The sequence below is a fragment of the Carlito syrichta genome, unplaced genomic scaffold (genome assembly GCF_000164805.1).
Source record: "Carlito syrichta isolate Samal-C Ts95f unplaced genomic scaffold, Tarsius_syrichta-2.0.1 Scaffold302087, whole genome shotgun sequence".
NCBI lineage: Eukaryota > Metazoa > Chordata > Mammalia > Primates > Tarsiidae > Carlito > Carlito syrichta.
The window spans coordinates 54,753-64,901 of NW_007246183.1; the positions used below are offsets into that span (position 1 = coordinate 54,753).

The 10,149-nt window shown below is 39.8% G+C and overlaps 1 protein-coding gene across 3 annotated transcripts in view; it reads left to right on the forward strand.

Annotated features, from left to right (window-relative positions):
* The window catches only part of NRBF2 (nuclear receptor binding factor 2), a 19,552-nt gene that overhangs the window by 2,616 nt on the left and 6,787 nt on the right, over positions 1-10,149 (forward strand). For 2 of the 3 annotated variants that reach the window (XM_008056062.1, XM_021711365.1), the window contains exon 2: positions 7,319-7,403. The exons of the other annotated variant lie outside the window; for it this stretch is intronic. In XM_008056062.1, coding sequence (XP_008054253.1) covers positions 7,319-7,403 — 85 coding nt within the window. The remainder of the gene's footprint in view (positions 1-7,318; positions 7,404-10,149) is intronic. 3 annotated transcript variants of the gene reach the window in all.

Consider the following 10,149-nt stretch of genomic DNA (forward strand, 5'->3'; position numbering starts at 1 on the left):
CCACTGCACTCCAGTCTGGGTGACAGAGTGAGACTCCAACTCAAAAAATAAATAAATAAATAAATAAGGCTAGATTGAGATAAATTAAGTAATTACGTAGGTCAGTGACTCAGATACATTGTTGATCACAACTTATTGATATCAAGACCTCTTTCTAGCAGTGCTGTCATATTGATGTATTCTCATTATCATTCCAGTGTAGTCCTTACTTGTACTGAACTGTAGATTCTGTGTTGGCATTTAGTACCTCTGCTGCAGAATTGCTTCTTTTAGGTTTGCAGTGAGGGTTTGTTGGTTATTGCCTCACAGTGAACTTGTTAGATCTGGAAGAGACTAGTTTGAAATATTCATTTTATTATTTTATTTTTAGAGTTGGAGTCTCTCTCTCTCTCTACCCCCCGACCCCAGACTGGAGTGCAGTGGCATGATCATGGCTACTACTGCAGCCTTGACCTGCTGAGGTCAGGCGATCCTTCTGCCTCAGCCTTCAAAATAGCTGGGACCACAGGCGCCACCATACCTGGGTAACTCTTTTGATTTATTGTATAGATGATGTCTCGCCATGTTGCCCAGGCAGTTCCCCTGGGCGACATAGCGAGGCCTCATCTATACAATAAATTAATCAAGCCTCCCAAGTGCTGGAATTACAGGCCACTGCGCCTGACCTGAAATATCATTTTAATGTGTAGTACAGATAATGCATTCTAGTTCTAGTGTTTTTGAAGTTGGTCAAAAGAAAAATAAATTTTACTTCCATCAAAGAATAACATAACTAGTCTTTGTACTATATAAGTTTGTTTAATCAGTTTTTTTTAATATGGAAAAATTGTAACTTAAACAATTACTTAGTGTATATTTAGGCATTTTTTCCCCATTTTATTTTGGTCATGTGAGTGCTGGTAATGAGCATCAACACTTGTGTGAGATAATTTCTAAATCTTGGGTTTGTTTGCTGCCAATTTGGAAAGTGATGTCAGATCTTAATTTATATGACTGTTGCTCATGCTTTGCTTACCTCCACTGCAAAAGGTAGGGTCCGTGTGACTGCACAGCCACAGTTGCTTTCTGTGTGTTCAGCCCTTAAGAGGGCTGAGAAGATGTTTGTCAATAACAGTTTCCCTCCAGGATGCTTAGTCTCACATCACATGAGGTGGTTAATGAAGCCTCTTGCTTTCAAGCTTCTCAACTAAGAAAAGGAAGCAGATAACATAGTCCAGGGAGTGGCCTTGTACATACCTGGAGTCCTTGTAACTATACCATGTTAATTATATTAGTACAATTTTTACTGTAAAGCCCTTTCTTTGTAACCCTGCAAAGTTCCCAGGAAGATTCATCCCACTTCACAAATCTAGGCTGGACTTAATGGAAGTGCTTTGAGGAAAGGCAGTAGAGTACTGAAATATATCCAACAATTACTAAGTGGTGGGGCTGGCATCAGGCACTTTACATATATTATTTATCTTTTCCTCTTAATAGCTATATGAGATATTCATCACATTTTACAGATAAGAACTTGAAATGTAGAGTAAGTGGTGATAGTTGGATTTGAAAGCAAGATTCTAAATAAAATACTGATCTTTATATTATATCAACGTTTACACTTGTTTTGATTGTGATCCACAATGAGAAATTTTTACAGAATGACAACACAGACATGTATATTGCTACAGAGCTGCTACATTATAGAAGTGATTCTTGGAATTGTGCAAAAACGCAGGGGCCCTCAAAAATCTCAGCAAAAACAACTGAAAACTGTTTGCTATGTATGATGAACGCTAATATTTACTATTAGATTGTAAAAAATACTAGTTGTGATCCACTAAATTAACTTCACAACCTCCTAATTGCATCCTATAATTTGAAAGATACCTCTTTGGTGGCAGTTCTAAAAAAAAGTGAGCTAACCTGGAAGTTGAAGGGAAAAAAAGATGTAGGCAGAGCTACATGTGGAAGAAGTGATGCTGAGACTTAAAATTAAAAGAGGTCTTCTGGAATTCTCTAACACTTGAGCAGTTATCCTAAGTATAATTCCCTTGCATTAATCAACTCAGTTCTTACTGTTCGGAGATACTGCTTGCTGCTTGTCTGTGGCAGCTTCAGGATGAATTGATTGGGAAAGAGTGAATGAGGTTTCTCCTTTGCTCCCTACTGAAAACCCTACCATAAGGTCAGGCGTGTATTAGACTTTCCTCTGCTGCCTTTTTCGTATTGTGTCTATGTAGTATTCCTTTTCTTTTCATCTTTTTTTTTTGAGTTGGAGTCTCACTCTGTCGCCCAGACTGGAGTGCAGTGGCTGCTCCCGGCCAGCCTGCAGGGCTCTGGCGATCCTTCTGCCTCAGCCTTCCAAGTAGCTGGAACTACAGGCGCGTGCTACCACGCCTGGCTAATTTTTGATTTATTGTAGAGATGTGGTCTTGCCAAGTTGCCCAGGCAGGTCTCGAACCCACAGGCTGAGGCAATCCACTCACCTCAGCCTCCCAAAGCGTGGGATTACAGGCTGAACCACCGAGCCCGGCTTCTTTTCATCTTTACATACAACTTTCCTAAAGAAATAAAGAAGTCGGGAGTTATAGAAGGTAATACTGTTTTTCTTTGGGGAAGAAGACAATATTGAACTTGTCTTTTTAAAGCAGCATGTAGAAGTAGAAAGTACTTGTCAGTGAGGTCAGTCACTTAGTAACCTAGCTGTGGTTGTTAGGATTTTTGTTGGTTGCAGATGGTGGAAATCCTCTTCAAATTAGCTTAAGCCAAAAGGGATAATTAATTGGACCCCAAAGAAAGGTGCAGGGAAGGCAGGTGGGTAAGGACATATGGAATCTGTCACTCACACATTGTCAGGATTCTCCCTCTTTCTGCCTCTTACAGCTTGACTGCTTCACTCTTCTCTCTACAGACATGCTCATGTGTTTCTACCTGGCTAGCCTCTGAATGTCACCTTAGCTGAACATTCTTGATACTCTCTGGTCCTAAGTGTAAATCTGGGGGAAAGGATTCTTAAGTGTTTAGGGGACAAGGTAGTATAAAATAATGGGAACTCCCACAAGAATCAGGAATTCCTTAGGAAGAAGAGCAGTATAGAGAAAGAGGTGGACTGTTTTATTTTGAAATTCATAACTTTTATTTTGAGTTACCAAAGAAACTTATTTATGGACTCACCAATTTTAAATGGCTGTGATTTTACCAAGATCAGTATTTAAAGAGAGGTCAGTTTTAATATATGAAATCTTAAAAGGTTGCTTTAAAAATAAGAATGACTACCAAAATAGGTTTTCTTTTCGAGTTGGAGTCTAACTCTGTCACCCAGGCTGGAGTGTAGTGGCATGCTCAGCCTTCCAAATAGCTGGAACTACTGGCATGCACTACCACACCCAGATTATTTATTTATTTGTTTGTTTATTTATTTATTTATTATCTCTATAATCCCAAAGTGCTGGGATTACAGGTGTGAGCCACCAAACCTGGTTTCAAATAGGGTTTCTACGATATCTTTGGTTTATAAAAAATACAATTTAATCTAGTTTACCCAGTTGTATTGTCAGCCTCTTGATGGCAGTTACTTCCAACACTTGTACTCTTTCATATTACTTAGCATAACGATGGACTTAGCGAGTGTTGTGTACTAGGCACCTTTCTGTGCACTGTGATATTGCAACTGTTGCAATATTGATACTGCACAGTTCTCATCTTCTCATCTTAGAGTTGAGAAAACTGAGGCAGATAATTCGAAAAGTTAAGTTCATGTGTCTTAATAAGTGTTCAAGCTGAAATTTGAACCTAGGCAGTCTAGTTCTATCCAGCCTGCACTTGCAATACCTTGGAGGAATTGTACTGGTTGGTTTTGTTTTGTTTTAAACATAGGGAATATGCTGTGGTGCCAAATAACGTAGAGGAGGTGTGTGTTTTTATTGGGAGCAGTAGTATCTGAGACTATAATGAGATACAACTCATGAACTGGAAGATTAGAGATTGGACTTTACATGGGAACATTTTGTTGTTTTTGAGTCAGGGTCTTACTCTGTGACCCAGGCTAGAGGAGAGTAGCTTGATCACAGCTTATCACAGCCTCCATCTCCTGGGCTCAGGTGTGAGCCACCTGTACCCGGCCTACATGGGAAAGTTTTAAGGGAATAGGGAGAGCCATGAGGTCCTGCTATCACTGTTTAAGAACTTTTTTTTTTTTTTGATGTACAGCAGTTCACCAATTTATTTTGTCTTCGAAAAGCTTGAAGTTTAATTTAATTTTTTTTTTTTTTTTGAGTTGGAGTCTCACTCTGTTGCCCAGACTGGAGTGTAGTGGCTGCTCCCGGCCACCGCAGCCTTGACCTACTGGGCTCCGGCCATCCTTCCGCCTCAGCCTTCCAAGTAGCTGGATCTACAGGCACACACTACCACACCCGGCTAATTTTTGATTTATTGTAGAGATGAGGTCTCGCCAAGTTGCTCAGGCGGGCCTCAAACCCGCGGGCTCAAGCAATCCACTCACCTCAGCCTCCCAAGGCACGGGATTACAGGCTGAGCCACCGAGCCCGGCTGAAGTTTAATTTTAGAGCAACATAAATTACCCATAACACAAGGTAGGAAGTGAATGATGTCATCAGAGACATACAGGCCATAGAAACCTAGTGTTAGAGTGAAGTAACCTCAGACTGCTTCTCAGAATGCATCGATGAGCTACCAACTTGGCTTCACCTGGGTAGAGTCTCAAGCTCAACTCTATACCTTGAATCAATCTGTAGTTTAACCAGATCCCCAGGTGGTTTGTATCCTCATTAAAACTTGAGACACACAGCTCTGGTCTGCATCCGTCATTTTACAGGTGAGGAAATATCCCTTGAAGATTGGAGTAACTTATCTGATTTAGTAGGAGAGCCACAGCCTGATCCTAGAGCCACTGATTCTTGTAGGGCTAAGTCTATACTTTGCCACCCCTTGCTATGATGAGGTGCTATGTGATTTCAAAACAGTTTCCTTTCTTCTGTTGGGCATCTTTCAAAGCTCAGAAAGGTAAAGGCACCTGCAGATTCACCTCTTCCATTCCTTTTTTCCTCTACCTAGAACTTTACTGATTGAATGCCACTTTAACGACAGTATCAAAACATGTTCATTAGAGAAATAATGTTAATCCTAACTGCCTGTACGTATTAGCTTTCCTCATATACTTATCTTCCCAAAATATCTATATCATATCTGGGCACTAGAAAATATTTGTGTGTTCAGAAAAGCATGATCTTGCCTTTAAGAGTGCTGCTTGTTTTTTCCCAACAAAAACCGAAGCAGAGAAAGGCAAATGGCATGCATTGCTGGAAGTTCTGTTTTCTGCTTTTGTCTTCACCTGTATTTTACACTAGGTGCGATTTGCAAACATGCCCAGCATATCTTTAATCTCAGTTGCAAAAGTGATTCTCTGAAGTATTTTTATGAGGCATCAATGGCGTATTTCTTTAAAAAGCATTCAGGATAAATTATTTTACACCTAACTGACAACAGGTTTGCTTTTCCTTTTTTTCCCCAAAGTGATGTAAAATACATATAACATAGATTTATCCTCCTTTTTTTTTTAACTTTTAATTTTTTGAGTTGGAGTCTCTGTCACCCAGCCTGGAGTGCAGTGGCATGCTCATGGCCACCACAGCCTTGACCAGCTGGGCTCAGGTGATCCTTCTGCCTCAGTCTTCCAAGTGGCTGGAACTATAGGCATACGCCACCATGCCCAGGTTCTCCTGCTTTTAAGTGCACAGTGTAGTAGCGTTAAGTACATTCACATTGTTGTGCAGCTATCTCCAGAACGTTTTCATCTTGGAAAACTGAAACTGCCAATTGAACAACTACTCCCCATTGCTCCCTCCTCCATTCAATGGTGTATCCTTCCACCGTTTAGCTTTCCTGTTCTTTGAGTTTGGCTGCTTTGGATACATTGTGTAAATCGACTTGTACAGTATTTGCCGTTTTCTGATTGGCTTATTTCATTTAGCATAATGTCCTCAGAGTCCATCCATGTTGTAGCATGATCAGAGTATCCTTTTTAAAGACTGAATAATATTCTATTGTGTGTATATACTACATTTTATTTATCCATTTGTCTGTTTATGGACATTTGGATTGCTTCCATCTTTGTCTACTGTAAGTAATGCTGTTAAGGACATGAGTGTACAATGCTTTTTTGCTTTTTTTTTTCCTGAGTGGGAGTCTCACTTTGTCATCCAGGCTGGAGTGCAGTGACATGCTCTTGGCCTCTACAACCTCGACCTGCTGGGCTTAGGTGATCCTTCCGCCTCAGCCTTCCAAGTAGCTGGAACTACAGGTGTGCACCACCATGCCTGGCTAATTTTTTGATTTATTGTAGAAACTAGTATCACTATGTTGCCCAAACTGGTCGCGAACCCCTAGACTCAGGCAGTCCTCTCGCCTCAAAGTGCTGGGATTATGAATGTGAGCCACTGTGTCTGGCTTTTTTGCTTTTTATAAATGAAGTTTTGCTAAATCATGTATATGTAACTTAATGAGGATAATAGTATATTAATTAAAAGTCTAATTTAAAGTTTTTAGCTGATCTCTGTCTTCTTCCTGGCTAGCTAAATGTGTACTTGCTTGTAAGCTGTGTGACTCCTGGAGTCTGTTAGGCCTCATGTAAGAAGGGAAAACACATTCACAAAGTTGTAGTGAAAGCCGGTGACTCTTTTGAAATTCTTAAGTGTAACACAGATGTAAGGACGTCAGTGACTGCCCATGTACCTTTACATTCAGGAGCATATAAGTTACTTGCTGTTAGAACCTCTGAATTTGTCTTTGTTCTTTTGGTGAGTTGTAACCAAAAAATTCTCCACTGTAATCAACTGTACTGGGTCCAAATTAAAATTTTAAAAGCAAATCGTAACTTTGATGTTGAAAGAGAAGAATGCGATGATACAAGAGAAGCTTGGATTTTACAGTTAAGTGATTTCCTGTTATAGTTTTTAAGTTATTTGAACTGGTGAAAGCATCTACAATATATTTCATTTTGAAAGGAGCTTGTTCAAAATCAAGACAGTACACATTTTGGTAAAGATCTTTGGTTAACCTCTGAAGAATGGAAGAATGTGGGTCACTGGAGGAGGTAAGTGCCCGGCGTTAACCTAGAGAGCGTTTCTTGGTAGAGCTGAAAGAAGGTGTCTGCTCCTTTCAGATGCTACCAGTACATTCTGCAGCCATGAATATAGGTGTAATGGTGGTTTGATGTGTGGCAACAAACAGCATTCCTGGATTTATCTTCTTAAAAGGTGGTTGCTTTTGTTGAAAAGTCATGTCTTATTTTATGAATTTAGGAGTGTTTGTCTTGTAGGCTCATCAACAGAGCAGACGAGCAGACCGTTTCTTAGCTGCAGGCAAATACGAAGAGGCTATTTCTTGTCACAAAAAGGCTGCGGGTGAGTATTCTTTCTAGGGAATACTCTGTAAAACTGGAGAGCAATTTCTTTTCCCCAGTATCTCTTAACATGTTAGTTAGCATGAAAGCTGCAGTAGTAACGGTGTGTGTTGCCCCACATGTGCAAGATTGACACTGCAGACCCACGAGAACATCATCTTTGATTATTTTTCAGTGAGTGTGCTGGATTGCCCAACTTCCCCTAATCCAGTCTTTTTCACAAACCTTGAAGACAGCACACATTTCAAACTGGTAAACGATTCCCGAACACAGCTTTCTGAGCTCAAAGATCCCTAAAGACAGAAGTTTGGGCCTCTTTATATAAGAAAGGAAAACATGCAAGAAAGGAAACATTGCAAGAAGTCTGCCAGTTTATCTTAGTTATTATAAAAAATGCATGTAGGTTCCAAATAGTTAGCCATTTCAGGTTCTGAAAGTAATTAACTAATTTAGTTCCAACCAATTCATTTGCACTGAGTTTCTGTTTTTTAGTGTGCTGATAACCCAAAACTCACCAAAGATGTTTGCTACCTAGAATATTGGAAGACTTTTCCTATGGTCTTTCTTTAGCTTCCCTTCTAAATATCTTATCTCTGCATACATGCCTGTAGTAACATCCTGATGCTAGTTTTCATTTAGGTATGAAGTCTAGAATTGTTGGCTTCTTGTCAAACACTTAATTTTAGCCTAGTCAGTCAAGCAACCTAGCATATGTTGAACTCAGAAACAGATGTTGGGGGCCTGTCTTCTGTATATCAGTTTCTGTTGGCTGTGTAACAAACCAACAAGCTTCAAATTTTCATTAGTATAGTGGTAAGTATAAAAGAATTAAAATATTAAAAAAGCCTTGGGAAGGAATGTCTTACTCATGCTGTGTCCAAAAGGGGCATAGGTCACCTTTCTAGAGCAAGCTCTGAAGAGTCTCTGCTGGTAGCAAGACTTTCCTTTCCTTCTGGACCAGCATGATGATCAGAGCCAGATTCTATCCTGGCAGAATCTGCCCCTCGCATGTTATTTTACTGTTAAAATAGAGACTGCAAGGTGGGCATTGGTTTGGATAAGTTCTTCAGTGATTTTTGCCTACAAGTCAGTATTTTCAGAGAAAATTTCAAGTGTTTCTTTCTATAAAGTTAGCTTTGCCACTGAACTGACCCCATGTATCTGTAGTAGGATTGAGCACATAATGGGCACCCTGTTAATCTTGATGTATTTTTAGAGTGAGTTTTGTGGGGGCTTTGTGCAACATTAAACATGTTAACTAGTGCTCTTTAATCTTTCCTAAACAATATTTTGATGTGGTTTAGATTGTTAAATCTGTAGTCACTGCAAACATAATATATTATGTTTAATTATTTAAGAATCATGTTGTATATGAATGCCACAGTGGAATAATACCTCTGGTTATATATCCCCAAATGGTTATGGTCACGCATATGTAACATGTTAAAATGGAGTGAATCAGCATGTGTTGTGCACTGAGCCATAGGGTATTTAGATTATAGAAAAGGAAGAATAGTTTCATTCTTAACCTAATCCTTGTTTCTGAAGACATGACATTACCGTTGGGCTTCAAATACCATTCCCCTTGTCTCCTGGTCGAAATTCTGTAGTGTTCTCGGGAGTAGAAAAGATAAAGGCAGCCTGTTAGATCACATTAGCTGTAATTATAGATATAGAACTTAATGTGATTAGTAAATCCCACTGAGCCATTGAGACTTGGTTAAAAATAGCCTTGTGTTGTGTTTTAGAGTGAAGTTGAAAACTGATGTGGTTGAAAGGTGCTCTCTGTTCACTAAATTGATTCACATCTGTACATCATATACCTTATGACAGGTGTTTTGAGAGGTATGGATGTGGATAAGTTCTAAAAGGAAGGAACTTATCATTTTGAAGTCATTCTAGAGATGTGACAGGGAAAGGTCAACATTTGAGCATGACTAATAAGAAGGAAAGCCTAAAATGAGCGAATTTAAGGGCAAACCAAGAGGGCCTCTGTGTTTGGCTGTCAAAGATCAGAAGAGATTCTGAGACTTAAAATGCACCCTGAGATTATATAACTAAGGACTCTATAGCCTCTTACTTGGTAGTATTTGTTTTGTAAATGTGTTGAACTAAGAAGTCACTTGATATCTCTTTCCTTTTGGAGAAAAGGTAGGAGCTACTCCTGAGGTAGACAATGGCTGAATTATATGAACTGATCATGCGAGCTTTCATTTGTCGATAAGCTGGAACTGCAAACTAGGAAGGAAAACACTGTGTAAATCTGGCAGGAGGTGTGTAACTGCAAACTAGGAAGGAAAACACTGTGTAAATCTAGCAGGAGGATCCAAATTTTCCTACTCTGTATTAAAAAAGAGATAAGCTTAAGAAGCCATAGAGCTGGGCACGGTAGCTCATGCTTATAGTCCCAGCACTTTGGGAGGCAGAGGCAAGAGGATTGCCTGAGCTCTTGGGTTGCAGATCAGCCTGAACAACTTGGCGAGACCTCATCCCTACAAAAAATTAAAAAATTAGCCGGGCGTGGTGGCATGCACCTGTGGTTCCAGCTACTTGGAAGGCTGAGGCAGAAAGATCACCTGAGCCCAGCAGGTTGAGGCTGTGGTGGCCATGAGCATGCCACTGCACTCCAGCCTAGGTGACAGAGTAAGACTCCCACTCAAAAAAAAAAAAAAAAAAAGAACAAGCAGCCACAGACTTCCAGACTTCAACATTGTTAGAAAAATCAATTGCTTTAACTCTTTTTTTTT